The following is a 17416-nucleotide window of genomic DNA, read 5'->3' as shown; positions in this document are numbered from 1 at the left end:
GGAATCAATATATTTTTATTGTTTCATTTTTAAATTAGAAGTACAACAGCAGTTGTAAAGCACATCCCATCTTTGTATTTACTTCGTTTTTTTAACAGTGTATATTTGCCGGTGACACGAGAAAGCATTGCAAAGCCATGTATGAACCACTGAATTTCTGATAGTTTGCATGTAATACAAATCATAATTGAAGTCATCAAGACAAGACCGACAGGCATAGATAGTTTCCAGGCTATAGTAGCACACATCATACAAACTTAGCTCCTGCTATTTAAATGTTAACCCTACTTAAAATTCCCTTCGCTAGCCATATTGTTTTCATCTATAGAAGAATTTATGCGCATATAGTTTAAAAAATGCACCTTAATTCGATTAGGTCACGATCATGTTTTGTATAGTTTCATCAGTATTTATGCTAGGTGTAAAGAAATTACTATTTATGTGCTATTATGTGTAGTGATAGGTGTGTAGAAATTAAATTGTCAATAATAAGGCTGGTGTATGGGGCCAATAGTGCTTACAAGGGTCTTTTCTTAATGCGTGAAAAAGTATGCGATCATTATCACGCGGAGGGGCGGGGTGGTGATGAGCTAGGCTGGCAAATGTCCATGGTGTCGAAATCTTCTGTTTTACAAAGATATATCCTGTCCCTAAATTCCCTGTTGATCCTGTGCGTTCATATTCATCAATGCTTACTCTATTTCGGAAGGACACCGGGCCACTGCTTGTAGGGGAATCCTTCCGCTATTTCCCTCTGTTTACGAGAATTGGGCATGTGTAATAACTGACGGAGCTATGCGAGAGGTTGTTAAATAGTTTTTGATAACGAACTGTAAGTAAGGAGTGACCGGGCTTAATAGTAGGCCTAAACGAAACTCTAAAACACGGAATTTTGATACCAGTAGATCCATCAGAAGAATCGAATTTTTATGCTGAGTTTAAATATATGAGTTTCATTAAGTTTAGTCTTACCCATCAAAGTTACGAGCCTGAGAAAATTGCCTTAATTTCGAAAAAATGTCAAAACTCCCCTAAAGCTCATGGAATGTTAACGAAAGTCACACCATCAGATTCAGCATATAAGAGAACCTATATGAAGAGGTTTTAAGCACCTATCTGCAAAAATGTGGAATTCGTATATTTCCCCAGAAGAAAGATCACGGATCCCCTCCCACACTCAATGTTTTCCCAAGGTCATCGGATCAAAATTTTAAGACAGCCATTTCATTCAGCGTAGTCAAAAAATGTAATAACTATGTCTTTGGAGGCGATTTAATCCCCTCAGTCCCCGGGGGAAGGGCTGCAAGTTGTGAACTTTGTCCATTGTTTACATATAGTATTGGTTATTGGGAAGTATACAGACGTTTTCACGGGGCACTCTTTATAGTAGGTGGTTGGGGGGATTTACGTGGGGGGATCTTTCCATAGAGGGATTTTTCACGGGGGGAAGATAATTTCCATTAAAGGGGTGCTGGATTTTCCAGCATTATTGAAAAAAATTAATGAGAAATTAAATAAAAAACAAGTTTTTTTAACTGAAAGTAAGAAGCGACATTAAAACTTAAAACGAACAGAAATTATTATGTATACGCTCTTTGCGCTAAAGTATTTTTACTACTACTACTAATAACTCACTGCAGCACCAAGCCGCCTGAGGCCAACACAGCTACGCATGCTCCTCATCCAACCTAATCTATTCAAGGCCTCCCTTTATCCTTAATAATTCAATAATTCAAACACTGAGGTTTGACTCTTTCTCACAACTCTACTTAAAAAAAAAACTGTAGCGTAAAGAGTGGGGCATTGAGGAGGGGACAGCCCCTTTCAATTCAGCTTTGTCGTTCTGTTGTGTTATTGTGGCCTTGAAATGGCTCAAGTTTGAGGCACGATTTCTGTTTTTAACCCCCTCCTTTGTTTTGATTTTAAAACTATAAAAATACTCTTTTGGGTATATAATGGCAAACAAAGACTACCGAATCAATATTTGGTACTTATCTGTTGGCCAGTACACACTCGAGAATTTGGATCTATAAATCAAACGATAACCGGTTCATTGCTGTTTGTATACGGAGACAATTAGCTTCGGCTCAGTGGAAAACCATATTGTAGCTATTTCTTAATAAAAATTTAGTGGGTATCTTGGTTAGGTTTGGTTACATTTTGAATGCAGCCCCACAATGCTTACCCTCCTCCCCCAAATGTGTAAATATACAGCCCAAATTATATATATATCTTATCTACCTCACAAGCGTCTCAGTTATTTCAACTCTGTACCTGTAGGTCCAAATTCTCGACTGTGTACTGGCTAACAGATAAGTGCCCAATATTCTTTAGTTAACTTCCATCCTGCAAAATCATATGCTGCACATATTCTAAATATGTATTTCAACTAGAAGCTGAAATTTTTCTGTAATAGAAGTTAAAACAAAGAGTCCTTTGCATGGCTGCTAATGAAGTTAGCACGATTTCTTTTCAACGAAGGTCTCTATGAAACTTTGGATTTTTTCCTAAGCAAGAATATAAAGTGAGGAAACTTTCTCTATTAAGCTCATTCATTGAAACTGTTCACTGTTGAATCAACTGATTCCTTTGTTCTTAAATAATTGCATACTTCTTGCTTAATTTGACATGGAAAGCAAAAAATTTGTCCATGGGATGCAAACTATGCTCGCAATACTTTATTTCCGATTAGTAAAATGACAATAGATCATTTTAAGGAAGAAAATAAATTAGACTAGCAATACAATTTCTGAAGCTCTGTTGTGGAATTAGCTTGAAGCCACACTTTCTAATTAACAGCTCATATTGATTCTGAACCTTATCTTTTTTTAAAGCTATTATTAGTTCTAAAAAAAAAAATGCTCGAAGAAGATAAATTTATGGGAATGGTTCTGAAAAAAGGACCAGCTCGTAAATTACTGAATATTTTTGGTTTGAAAATTTCATGGAAAAAAGACGATGCGGCTATGAAAACGGTATATGTGGTTTTTTAGGAATCTATTCGCTTGTTCTCTTTGCTTGACTCTTTCTCTCGACTCTACTTTTTAAAACAGTAAAAAACTTTAGCGTAAAGAGTGGGGCGTTGATGAGGAAGCAGCCCCTTTCATATACGAAGAAATTTCTGTTCGTTTTAAGTTTTAATGTCGCTCCTTACTTTCAGTTAAAAAACTTGTTTTTTTTTAATTTAATTTCTGGACGTTTTTGAATCAATGTATGTTTCGATTTTGGCTCTCTGCAGAGGAATAATTAAAACAAAATTTACATATTTATTTTTGGCTAAATGGCTTTCTCATAGTTTTGATCGAATGATTTTGAGAAAAAAGGGAGCGGGGGAGGAAGCCTAGTTGCCCTCCGATTTTTTGGTTACTTAAAAAGGCAAATATAACTTTTAATTTTTTACGAATGTTTTTATCAGTAAAAGATATACGTAACTTATAAATTAGCTTACGTAACAAACTTTTGTATTCTCATGTTTTCATTACATATATGAGGGGGTTCACCCCCTCGTCAGTACCTCGTTCTTTACGCTAAAGCTTAAATTTTGTCCTAATTCATTAAGAATGACCCCTGAATCACAAAAGCCGTAGAAATAATAGTTGAAATTACTAAAAATACTTTAGCTTAAAGAGCGAGGTATTAGGAGGAGGTGAGCCTCTTATATCTGTATTAATTTCTGTTTGTTTTAAGTTTTGATGCTGCTCCTTACTTTCAGTTAAAAAAAAACTTTTTCAGATTTATTTTTTCATTGTTTTTTTTAATAATGCTAGAAAATCCTGCGCTCCCTTCATGGAAATTTTCTTCCCCCATGACAAATTCCTCGATGGAAAGTTCCCCAAACATATCCCCCTCTTCTCAACCCCTCCCCCAACCAAAAATTACCACTGAAAACGTCTGTACACTCCCCAATACGCATTACTATATGTAAGCACTGGTCAAAGTTCGTAACTTGTAGCCCCTCCCACGGGGACTGTGAGGGAGTAAGTCGTCCTCAAAGACATAGTTATAAGATGTTTCGGCTACGCCAAATAAAATGGCTATCTCAGAATTTTAATCCGTTGACTTTGGGAAAATAATTAGCGTGGGAAGGGGCCTAGGTGCCCTCCAATTTTTTTGGTCACTTAAAAAGGGCACTAGAACTTTTCATTTCCGTTAGAACGAGCCGTCTCGCAATATTCTAGGACCACTGGGTTGATACGACCACCCCTGGGAAAATAAAAACAAACAAACAAACAAATAAATAAACAAGCATCTATGATCTGCCTTCTGGCAAAAATACAAAATTCCACATTTTTGTAGATAGGAGCTTGAAACTTCTACAATATTCTCTGATACGCTGAATTTGATGGTGTGGTTTTCGTTAGGATTCTATGACTTTTAGGGGGTGTTTCCCCCTATTTTCTAAAATAAGGCAAATTTTCTCAGTCTCGTAACTTTTGATGGACAAGACTAAACTTGATGAATCTTATATATTTATAATCAACATTAAAATGCGCTTCTGTTGATGTAGCTATTGGTTTCAAAATTCCATTTTTTAGAGTTTTGGTTACTATTGAGCCGGGTCGCTCCTTACTACAGTTCGTTGCCACGAAACTGTTTGACATTGGGAAAACGAAAAAAAAGCGACATATTGCTGGTTTTAATGTGTATAACAGCTGATGGATACAAAACGTCAAGGATTTTTTGGCGCCTGTTTAAGAGGCGTCCACGTGCAAGTCCAGCAAAACATATATGTCTTAATTTAGCCATTAAGTTTTAGCCACACATGCATGTGAACGCCGCTTTTAAGAGTAGATGAGAAATGTAGTGCAAAATAAGCTTCCTGATTCGTTGAATCTGAAATTTTTGACACATGAGTTCTAGACTAGAACTGGATCCTGGGATGCGACTTTTTGCATCCAGGCACCGAATTTTACGTTGAACGGGAACTACCTGGATATTGGTTCCGGTAGGAACACGTATCTAGACATTCAAGCAGGGCTGGATTTAAAGCTTTGACGCTTCTATGCCCACGCGTTTTTGCCGCTCCGTTTTTGCAAGATTTTTTTGGGGAAATTCTCGAAAATTCGGGGATACTGGAAGCGCTGAACAGAACGCAACTGATGAGCCAAAAGTAATGAATTGAGAGGTGGTACTGGTACCGAACTTTCATCTGCCGTTCCTGGGAGACATCTGGAAGTTCATAAGTGTCCACGGAATTCCCGTATTGTTTTAAAATCTCTTTTTTGTGAATAGGCAGCGCGAAGGCGGAGTGTAATTGGCAGCGCGATTGGCACTTAGAATATAAATCACAATAGTCAAGTTTTTGTTAGAAAAATTTCTCAGTGATAATTTATTGCGCCACCTGGCATTGTGTGCCCCTAGGCTGGGCCTATTGATAAATATAGGCCTCCATGCAATTCCAACTAGACATGCATCTGAATACCGCTTCGTTTCTTCGAGCTGGGATAACTTGTTCAATTATATCATGCTATTGAATTAAACATATTGGCTTCAACAAGTTAATTATTAATCAAGTGCTAAAATTTTTGTCTTTTTGATAGTAACTGGTTTTGGAAACACCTTTATAAATATACAAATTTTCAATTGATTGCTTTGCCTAAAGAGAAGAACCTCATTCATTTGCTTTACGAAAACTTCTTCAATTTGGCTTCACAACGGTTTATGTGCTTAAGTGTGAAAGAAGTCATGTTGTATGATTTAAAAAAAAAGTATCTTAAGAAGTCGAAACAAATCGTATATTTTTCTCATTATTTTGCGTCAACATCATCAATACTTGGAGTGACAAAATAACAAATAATATACAAAATCTTACTGTGGAAGCCTCTCTTATCACAGTCTCAATTTCGCATTCTAAGACACTGATTAGAATAGTAGATTAAGTATCTCGTCAGTAAACAAGTAGCTTTATAATTTGAGAAGATATGCCTTATTATCATAAATTTGTGTGGTCGATTTTCATTGTTATTAAAAAAAAAAAAACGGTTTGGAAAAAGGATTCCATTTTGTATCATTGATCTTTTTGTACTTATTTCTTCTATTTTTTTTTTACTAAATTCAATAAATGTTTTTCGCAGATGTTACGCTGCTTCTTTTATTAGTAAGCCATTAAAGTAAGCCAGTAAAGTAAGCCATTAAAGTAAGCCAGTAAAGTAAGCCATTATTAGTAAGCCATATTAAACCATAATTGGCTCGTCTGTATGTCTCTGTATCAGCTGCACCATTCGAAAATACTATTCACTTTTCAATACTAAACAGCTATTCAACTTTAAAAAATATCTAGATATACGCAACATCGGGCATGTATAGACACATTTGTGGCCAGAAGAGGGGGAAATTGGGACCAAAAGAGTAAAAGACAATCCACTTTTTCCAATTTTTGGAGAAAGTGGGATAAAAGTACCTCTGGATATTTTACACATTTTATCACCTAAATGTAACCTATATCATTAACTGGCATGTACGTTGTGGGGTCTTTGGGCCTAAGTCCTTTCCAAAGTACCATGACGCAAGATTTTTGGAGTTTCTTGTAATTTTCATACAATTAACCTATTTTGACGACCCCGCTCCTCCCTCAAAAGAAACCTCGTGAACCTGCTTTGTGTATGTCTTTTCTGTTGCTATGATATCGCCTATTATTGAGGTTTGTTCTGAAAATATTGACTAAGAATAAGAGTTTTCAGAACTAACTTAATTCTGAACAAACAGGAAATTGTGTAGTATGTCATAGACAGTTAGACTTAAACTTAACTGCGCATATATTGTAAAAATATCATAGATATTAAAAATTAGATCATTCCTAGAGAGAATGACTCAGAAATTGTGTTAAAATCAAAGAACTGTATATATATATATATATATATATATATATATATATATATATATATATATATATATATATATATATATATATATATATATTGTGTTTTTTCTTCAGATATTGGTCCTTTTATTTTCTAGTTTATCGGTATTCATGGATTAATGATTGTATTATTGGTTTCTGTTGTGAACCTGGAGCGTGAATACGAATTGTTTTTAGAACAAACACTATGAAGTTTAATCTAAACTTGATTGCATTCAATCATATCTTGAGGTGGGGAACCGGACATTTTTGAACGGATTCTTCAGGATCTGACAAATGGTTTTTGTCCAAAATTTCCAGAATTTCAGTATTTAGTGAATTTTCCGTAAATTGTATTGGACAATTGGATTCTTGAATGGTCACTAGGGGCGCTTCTTCGAGTAGTTATTTAAAAATCCCTCAAAAAAAGAAAATAGAGCAATGCTAGAAGCTGAAACGGGCAGAGATAAAGTTTTGTAATAATTCGAATTTAAAACGAACAGGAATTTCTGTAAATGGATCAATAAAACCTAAATCTCACCTTACTCTAGTTAAGTCCTGTTGTAGTGAATAATTTTGTGATAAGAAGTCGTATTATTTCAGTGATGTCTCAGTCGTTACTTTTTTGCTGCTGCTATCTTAGTGCTTATTAATATGAATAGATTTGTGTATGTATTACATTATTATAAAACTAGAAATCAACCCGTTGGTGGGAATCTTTTAAAATAAAAGAAAGGGCCACAAGAACTGACTATTTTGGTAACTACTAAAGACATAACTACCAAAGCTTTTTGCCATGGAAATGTATTTCTTTTTCCAGGTGCCTTTATGCTTTGCTGGTTCCTTACTAATGCTCTTCTGCCAGCATGGTTGCCGGAAGATCGATAGAATTACTATCGATAGAAAAATCTATCGATAAAAATCGATAGAAAACTATCGATAGAAAACAGTGCGATAGAATTCTCCAATAAATAAGTTTTACGCTACAGTTTATTCATTTATATTATTTATCCTCCTTCTTTAAGGAAATTCTTGGTCAGCTAATAGTCGTAAGGCTTCCTGATCCGGTGATTGTTGCCAAAGATCCTATATCAGAAAAAGCCATTGCTGACATAGAACTTCTTCTTCTGCTAATACTTGGGTGTGCTGTTCAAGGACCCCGAAAAGAATCTGTGATATCGGATATAACTAAGCTACCTGTAGACACGCAACACTCCATTGTGGAATGTATTCAACATGTAAGTTATTCTCTTCACTATTCTTCAGGTGTCTTGGCCATAAATTTCCATGCAAAATAAAAAATAAGAGTAAGAGACATGTTTATTTTTGTGATGTATTCTATATGATTATCATTGTTTCAACCTTTATTTTAATGCATGTTTCCCATTTTTGATGAGCACTTGTTAGTATAGTTGAAACTATATTAAATGGTGTAGGACAGCAAGTGACATGTTCACTGAGATGTTTTGTGTCTCGTTTCTGTACTTGATTAAATAAAAAAAAAACAAGTTTTTTAAACTGAAAGTAAGGATCGATATTAAAACTTAAAACGGACAGAAATTACTCCGTAGCCTATATGAAAGGGGCTGTTCCCTCCTCAACGCCCCGCTCTTTACGCTAAAGTTTGACTATTTCTCTCAACTCTACTTTTTAAAACAGTAAAAGAGCGGGGCGTTGAGGAGGGAACAGCCCCTTTCATATACGGACTAATTTCTGTTCGTTTTAAGTTTTAATATCGCTCCTTACTTTCAGTTTAAAAACTTGTTTTTTTTAATTTAATTTCTGAATGTTTTTAAATTAAGGCATGTTTTGATTTTGGCTCTCCGCAAATGAATGATTAAAACGAAATTTGCATATTAATTTATTTTTTGGCTAAATGGCTTTCTCATAGTTTTGATCAGACAATTTTGAGAAAAAAAAGGAGCAGGGGAGTAGGCCTAGTTACCCTCCAATGTTTTGGTTACTTAAAAAGGCAACTAGAACTTGTTATTTTTTTTTTATGAACGTTTTTATTAGTAAAAATATACGTAACTTACGGATTAACTTACGTAACGAACTTCTATATTCGTATGTTTTACTACGGATATGAGGGGGTTCGCCCCCTCGTCAATACCTCGCTCTTTACACTAAAGCTTAAATTTTATCCCAATTCCTTTAGAATGACCCCTGAATCACAAAGGCCGTAGAATAAATAATTGAAATTACTAGAAATACTTTAGCGTAAAGAGCGAGGTATTAGGAGGAGGTGAACCCCTCATATGCGTGATAATTCCTGTTCGTTTTAAGTTTTAATGCTGCACCTTACTTTCAGTTGAAAAAACTTCTTCATATTTATTTTTTCTTTTTTTTTAATGCTAGAAAATCCTGCGCCCCCTTCATTGAAGTTCTCTTCCCCCATGACGGATTCCTCCATGGAAAGTTCCCCCCACATAACCCCCTCCCCCAACCAAAAATCCCCCTGAAAACGTCTGTACGCTTCAAAATAACCATTACTATATGTAAACACTGGTCAAAGTTTGTAATTTGCAGCCCCTCCCACGGTGACTGTGGGGGAGTAAGTCGTCCCCAAAGACATAGTTATTAGGATTTTTGACTAGGCTGAATAAAATGGCTATCTCAGAATTTTGATCCTTTAACTTTGGAAAAAAATGAGCGTGGAAGGGGGCCTAGGTGCCATCCAATTTTTGGTCACTTAAAAAAGGCACTAGAACTTTTAATTTCCGTCAGAATGAGCCCTCTCGTGACACTCTGGGACCACTGGGTCAGTACGATAATCCTTGGAAAAAAGAACAAACAAACAAACAAAGAAACACGCATCCGTGATCTGTCTTGTGGTAAAAAATGTAAAATTCCACATTTTCGAGATAGGAGCCTGAAACTTCTACTGTATGGTTCTCTGATACGCTGAATCTGATGGTGTGATTTTCGTTAAGATTCTATCACTTCCCCCTATTTTTTAAAATAAGGCAAATGTTCTCAGGCTTGTAACTTTTGATGGGTAAAACTAAACTTGATGAAAATTATATATTTAAATCAGCATTAAAATGAGATTCTTTTGATGCAACTATTGATATCAAAATGCCATTTTTTAGAGTTTCGGTTACTATTGAGCCGGGTCACTCCTTGTTCGTTACCACGAACTGTTTTGATCGTTACATCGAACTGTTTGATTTGTCATGGTCTTCAAATGTCCCCAAATATAAAACCAAGAGGAGATATCTGACAATCAGCAAATCAGCATCTTGCAACGTCTTCGAACAGGGTTGTCATAACTTTATTAATCTTGAGTGGAGTTATTCGATAGCTCTCCTGAGATTGATCTGAGGAATTTCTCTCAATTTCGACCCTCTTGCCTCCCTAAGGCTCAAGCCTTTGCACGCCTTTGGAAGTCAGGCTGTTTTAACTTTTGAAGTCTTTTTGGAGCGTTTGGGGTAAATTCAGGAAAAGAAAATAATGTTGAAATTGGTGCTAAAACAGTGAAAGAAGACTTAAAAAAGAGAAATGAAAATACTTATTCGATTTACAGGGGCGTAGCTCAAGCACTTTATTGGGGAGGGGGGTAAGAGGGATCCATATCCGGATAGTCAAGGGGCATGGTCTACATAATATTTTTTTTCTTCAAATCATTGGGGCGCAACTTCCCCCCTCTTTCCCCTTCAAAATGACGCCCCTGTCTGTTCACTTGATAGAAAGATGCTTTTACGTAAAATCCATAGTAATGATACTATCTTTAGAAAAACAAAACAAACTAAGTCTTGCACGAAATAATGGCAATTGTACTGAAGTGCCTCACGACTAAAGTTTTTTTTTTTTATAAAAACCATCGAATCATAGTAAAATAGAGAATCGTGTTAGATATTGTTATTTACAAATATTGTTTTGACGCACTCTTATAATAATGATAATAGAAAGAGACTGTAAGAAGCGCATGTAATTATTTCTTCCAACCTGTGTCATTTCATGACTGTAATGCTACATTTCTACCACCTGACACTATTTTGATATCAAATTTAAATTGTTCTTTGTTCCGTTTTAAAACCGGCTGAATATCTGCGCAGATAACCTGACCCAAATAGTTTAGCTTTTTGTTGTCTCAAATGTAGCATCATCTCAAACTGACTTATCACTTAGCTTAAATGTCACGTTTTTGTTTTATTAAACTGACTTTGGTTTTTGCAACACAAATCATTCGGGGGCAGTTTGGCAAGCACTCAAGAAATCAATCTTTTAAGGCTCCTTTAAGTTATGTTTAAATTGTGTAGTGTCTATCGATGGTCACAGAGGCCTCTGAATGTCCTTTTATTAATAGCTTCAGTGCTACCCAGCTTCAGATGGTCTTCTTTTGTCGCTATAGTCCTGTCTCTGCTCGTCCAGTGAGCATAACATGGCTTAGTACATAATCCCCTTACCTCTGGTAGGTATATTTCCTCTGGTAATATCCCTCTCTAGCTAAACCTTTTGATCTCTTTAATTGATATATTGTGCCAATTTATGCAATGTAGGAGGTTTATTGAAACAAGAGAGCTGTTGAGAAATAAAAATGAATAAAGAACAAACCACTGGTATGTTTGCCTCAAATGGCTAAGTGCGGTGACTATTTTTAGCAATTGAGGTTAAGTAGTAGCATAATTTTTTTCGTTTTTAGGAGGTACAAGAATAGTAGCTTGGGCAAAAACAAATAATCTTTTTTTTTTAAAAAACACGAAAAAACAGCGAAAAAAGCAAATGGTATATTTTCCCTTCCTGTAAGCTGTTTCGGCTCCCCTATCTCTTACAGTCGTTTCAATTTGCCGAGATTTACTTATTTTATGCGAAAAATAATCGTTGTCTGTTCAATAGTGTACAGAGTTCAGAGTTTTATTCACCAATAAATACAGATTGGAAATACAATGCTCTTATTCCGGCTCGGAAGGCTCCACGGCCAGTGATACAAGGGGGTTACAAAAAGAAATAACAATATAAGCAACAACCAAAAACAGAGAACAATAACCTTATAACATAGAACATCAAAAAGAGAACATATCTGAGGCCCGGGAGTCAAAACCCAGAGAAGGCAGTTATGCACCATGGAATAGACACTCCGGGGACATCAACTCCTCAGAGGAAAAGAAATAACATAAAGAAAAATGACTTAGTGAAGAATAATTTTTCTTCAACTATTTTCATTTGCTTAGTTTTGCCCTCTGATGATTGTAATAAGTTAGAAGAAACATCGTTAGATCGACATTATGGGATTTCCTGCCTCTTTTAGTGGTGAAACCAATCGGAGAGCTTTTCACCGTACTTTTTGTGCTCTTTAAGCTTCTGACTCTCCTGTTGACCCCCATGGCATCGGATCAATATTTGAAAGCGTAAGATACATGTCTCTTAAATAGCAATTTTGACGAAAATCAAATCCTATTTGTGAAATGCGTGATATTTTCCGTTGATTCACTACTACTAGTTCTTTATTTCCTGTTTATTCACTACCAACAAAAACTATTCTCTTCCTATTCTATCGCACCCCTGGTTCATTTTCCAACCAGCCAAAACTATTTCCTTTTTATTTCATCGTGCCCCTTGGAGATCACTTGTGGAATTTTGCACAATCCAGTAGTATGTTGTGAAAATCAAATGCAGTTTTGCAGCTCATTACTGCCCAAGATCGTTGGTCCTGTTCAAAAACGTGAGTCCCAGGAATACTAGCTTATTCGTGCGGATAAACTATTTCCAGCACTAGAACGTCAATAGTAGTGAGTTAAGGGAATCGCAAGTCAAAAAAGTAGTAGTAGCGAAATAACGGAAAGGTTCTGAAATATATGCTAACTTTGTTTCCTTTAGAACAGTCTATTAGCCTCAAGAGTGACATCAGCAACCTCAAAAACTGAAAATGTTTATTTTGGTCCTAATAGGAAATTCCGTACTTGTTAATTATATGGAACACGCCCAACAAGTGAAGTTAGGTTAATCCTAATAAAATAGCCCAAAATATGACGAAAATACAATACTTTAGAAACAAAATTATAGAAACACCAAAAACAAGAAGAACAATAGAGAATTCTTTTTGTAAGACAGTGGGAAACTAATTAGAATAAATATCAGCAAAACATATGAATATATAAGAAGATAAACCTACAACAAGATACAATCAATATAACTAAAATGATTTTTTTTTAAGTTTTCTAATTAGTTTCCCACGATCTTGCGAAAAGATCGGCCTCTCTTTAGCCTCTTACAATGCATTCTCTTTAACATCCATCATTGTTGGCACCGGGCAATAGTCTAAATTGTCCTATGATTTCGTATTCGTTTTTTTCTTTAAATATTAATTTTCTAGTTCTGTTTTTTTTTTTTTTTAAACTCTCTCAAGGAAAGTAATGTTGGACCGCCGAAATTGATTTTTACGGACTTTCCCACATCTGAGTGTTTTTATTTATTCATTTAATTTTAGGTAACTGATAATCCCCGTTCAATATGGTGCAGTGAATGGTCCAGCCCGAGTAAGATTGAACCTGAACAGAAAGATGCCTTGTATGTTATACTAGTTGACCACGTAAAACGATTAGTCAAGGAAAGAGATGATTATGCCTCGGTAAGTTGATGACACACTGCATCTTTCATTATCAATTGTTGATTTGGTACTTGTCGGCTATTCCAAATACACCCAAGAAGTTAAATTAGGTTAATCCTAATGAAACACAACAAAACATGATAATAAAACAATACTTTAGAAACAAAATTATGGAAACCTAACCCAACCTAATGTAACGTACCCCCCTCCCCCCTAATGTGCAATTGTATAGCCCAAATTATACAAAGTCCAATGCATTCTTTCCAAGTCCAATGCATTGTATCATCCGTCAATTGTTTTTGTAGGTATGAAACCGGTTTTCTGAGATGTAACATAAGCGTAATTCTTGGATGTGTTTCGAATAACCGACAAGTAACCTTCGTTTCTAAAGCTCATGCTTGTTAACAGTATGAACTATTACCTTCTGGAGTACCATTGATTTCTTCTAAAAATCCCCAAAGATACCTAACGAAGGATAAAATCGTTTTATGGTCTTCCAGTGAATCTTTGCTTCATAAAGCATAAATATAAATTTGCTAAATAAAATAGCCTACGTACCAAACAGGAATAGTCTAAATTTGGTCTCTATATATACTTGTCTATTGTGAAATTCGTTGAGCCTGCACGGTCTCTTGCCCCTTAAAGTTGCTCATATTAGAGCATTAACTTCAGTACATTTAAACTAGAATTAGAATAATCTAAAAGAGTTATTTTCACTGGAATAATCCGGAGAAGGAGGATCCTCCGTAAGAACAAAATATCCGTAGAAGATCAACCTTTTGTAAAATTTTGAAAACATGCTACTTCTGATCAAGGCCGTACCCAGGGGGAGTTTTGGGGGAAGGGGAGTTGCATGGGGAGGGGATTTACAGTTTTTTTTTATATAAAATGCATCAAAAGTTTGTCTATATGCAATTATACTACTTTTTCACAAGACGGACGATTATTTTTTGGGAAAGGGGTCAAGCCTGGTGACCCCCGTAGATACGGCCTGGTTTCTGGTAAGAATTTCTGTGGCTGCCCTTGAGTATTACCAATAGAGTTGGCAGAATGGTAATTTTTGTATGCTTCGGTTATATTTTTGATGATTTTCAGAATTAGGTGATTTTCCTGCTAGCAGTGGCTTCTATACCTGAATGTGGCTTTTCACGGCTAATTAAATAAAAAAAATAAGTTTTTTCAACTGAAAGTAAAGAGCAACATTAAAACTTAAAACGAACAGAAATTGTTACATATATGAGGGGGTTCGCCCCTTGTTGCTGCCTCGCTCCTTACGCTGAAGTTTGAATTTTGTCCCAATTATTTAATAGTGACCCCTGAATCACAAAAGCCGTTTAATTAGAATAAATAGCTCTTTTGAAAGTACTAAAAAAAACTTGTGAAATAATGTAAAAATACAACCTTAAAAAAAAACAAGAAAAACAATTTAAATCAGTTAGAATCGCATATATACGTTTAATGAAGAAAAAATAAACGTTTCAATTTTGGTTCAGCTACCTTCAATCGAAGGATTTTTCACGTGCTATTTAAAAATGCTTGCATTCATAAAAAGGTTTTCCATCTCTGTCGTTCAAGAACACAATTGGGTATTCTAATTATAGGTACAAAGCCAGGTGACTATGGTGTAAACACCGTATCAGATTGAGGAAAATTTAGTCGTGCGTGCAAATTTCCCTTTAGAGCATATTTGCAATATCCTGCGTTATATTTCAACTCCTTTGATTTCATGAACTTGAAAGTCCAGGGCTCTTCGTTTGCCTTATGTTTGACGTTTTCTTGGGCTTAAGTATAGTAGGCTATTATTTTCATAAAGATTTTCATATCCTTAAAATGTTGATTTCAGCACTTTTGCTTGACACACCAATTACCAAAGAAAATACTCCACCAAAAGATAGCCTAGATGCAGGCATTAATGCATCTTGTGTTTTCTTTAAAATGCAAAATTTTAATGAGCTATTTCCACGGGCTACGAGGGTGAATCATCAGTTTCTTATTACCTAGGTGGTAACCCCTTCAGTATCTTTGTTAGTCTGATCGCCGATAAAGGGATTTCCTCTTGCCGACAGGTGACAATATTTTTTTTCTTTTTTGGATTAGCGTTCTTATACGTATTATAGACAAACAGAGTAGTTTTTCATTCCTTTATTTTCAATCGTTTCGGAAATATTACTGCACCTACACACAGGGGAATCCCCATGCCCATACAACCCAGTAAGGTACAAGACCGTTGAGAGTATAAACATGGCTCTTTGAAAGTATTGATTTCCATTCCACAGTAGAACTCTAGGAGGATCGATTTTGACAGAAGAGGTTTACAAATTGCTTATTCATAAAAATTTCACTAGGTTTAATGCATGAGAAAGTCTGAAATATAGCTAAAGAATTGATATTTTGAGAGGGAAACTGGGTTACCTTTCATCTTGTAACGTGCCAAAACTCATCTTCAGCCGATGTTGGGCCCTAGTTTCAAGAGTTTTGCAACTTCATTATTTTTCACGCCAAGTTTCGGATATCCAAAGCAGTGTTTTGCTATTATGCACGGTGGTAGAACAGAAGGCAGCGCTGTTCGGAAATTTCTTTGTTTGATGCGGAAGGGCGTCTGGTCCATATCAAGCCTTTGAATCAGTCATTAAATCTTAGACACGATTGGCTCTATGGCATCTTTTCCTTCGCCTGGTTAGGTTTGTAATAATGTATTAGTTTGTGAAGCCTACCTAATTTGTCTTATGTCATTTGCTTCGATTCAAGATTCTTGACGTGACTGGAGGGCTTTATAGAGAAGGTGGCGTACTGGAGGGCTGCTTCCTCACCAACATCCCGCTCTTGACGCTAAAGTTTGACTCTTTCTCTCAACTCTTCTTTTTAAAACAGTAACAAAACTTTAGCGTAAAGAGCGGGATGTTGGTGAGGAAGCAGCCCCTTTCATATACGAAGTAATTTCTGTTCGTTTTAAGTTTTAATTTTGCTCCTTACTTTCAGTTAAAAAAAACTTGTTTTTTTTATTTAATTTCTGAACGTTTTTCAATCAATGCATGTTTTGATTTTGGCTCTCCGCAGAGGAATAATTAAAACGAAATTTGCATATTTATTATTTTTTTTGCTAAATGACTTTCTCATAATTTTGATTGAATGATTTTGAGAAAAAAGAGCGGGGGAGTAAGCCTAGTTGCCCTCCGATTTTTGGTTAATTAAGATAAAGGCAACTAGAACTTTTAATTTTTCACGAATCTTTTTTTTAGTAAAAGATATACGTAACTTATAAATTAGCTTACGTAAAGAAGTTTTGTATTCTCATGTTTGTATTACATATATGAGGGGGTTCGCCCCCTCGTCAGTACCTCGCTCTTTACACTAAAGCTTAGATTTTGTCCTAATTCATTAAGAATGACCCCTGAATCACCAAAGCCGTAAAATAAATAGTTGAAATTACTAAAAATACTTTAGCGTAAAGAGCGGGGTATTAGGAGGAGGTGAGCTCCTTATATGGGTAATAATTTCTGTTCGTTTTAAGTTTTAATGCTGCTCTTTACTTCCAGCTGAAAAATTTTTTTTTCATATTTCTTTTTTCATTGTTTTTTTTTAATAATGGTAGTAAATCCTGCGCTCCCTTCATGGAAATTTTCTTCCACCATGACAAATTCCACGATGGAAAGCTCCCCCAGCCTATCCCCCTATTCTCAACCCCTCCCCCCAACCAAAAAATCCTACTGAAAACGCCTACACACTTCCCAATAACCATTACTATATGTAAGCACTGGTCAAATTTTGTAACTTGTAGCCCCTCCCCCAGGGACTGTGGGGGAGTAAGTCATCCCAAAGACATAGTTTTTATGGTTTTCGACTATGCTGAACAAAATTTTGATCCGTTGACTTTAGGAAAAAAATGAGCGTGGGAGGGGGCCTAGATGCCCTCCAATTTTTTTGGTCACTTAAAAAGGGCAAAATTCCACATTTTTGTAGATAAGAGCTTGAAACTTCTACAGTAGGGTTCTCTGAGACGCTGAATCTGATGTTGTCATTTTCGTTAA

General features: G+C 35.7%; 1 protein-coding gene across 1 annotated transcript in view; it reads left to right on the top strand.

Moving 5' to 3' along the window:
* The window catches only part of LOC136030663 (girdin-like), a 260328-nt gene that overhangs the window by 44825 nt on the left and 198087 nt on the right, over nucleotides 1-17416 (top strand). Inside the window, exons 4-5 of the mRNA XM_065709731.1 lie at nucleotides 7864-8076; nucleotides 13269-13409. Of these exons, the coding sequence (XP_065565803.1) occupies nucleotides 7864-8076; nucleotides 13269-13409 (354 nt within the window). The remainder of the gene's footprint in view (nucleotides 1-7863; nucleotides 8077-13268; nucleotides 13410-17416) is intronic.

Source organism: Artemia franciscana, chromosome 8, assembly GCF_032884065.1.
Source record: "Artemia franciscana chromosome 8, ASM3288406v1, whole genome shotgun sequence".
Classification (NCBI taxonomy): Eukaryota; Metazoa; Arthropoda; class Branchiopoda; order Anostraca; family Artemiidae; genus Artemia; species Artemia franciscana.
This window is presented reverse-complemented; position numbering and strand designations above follow the sequence as displayed.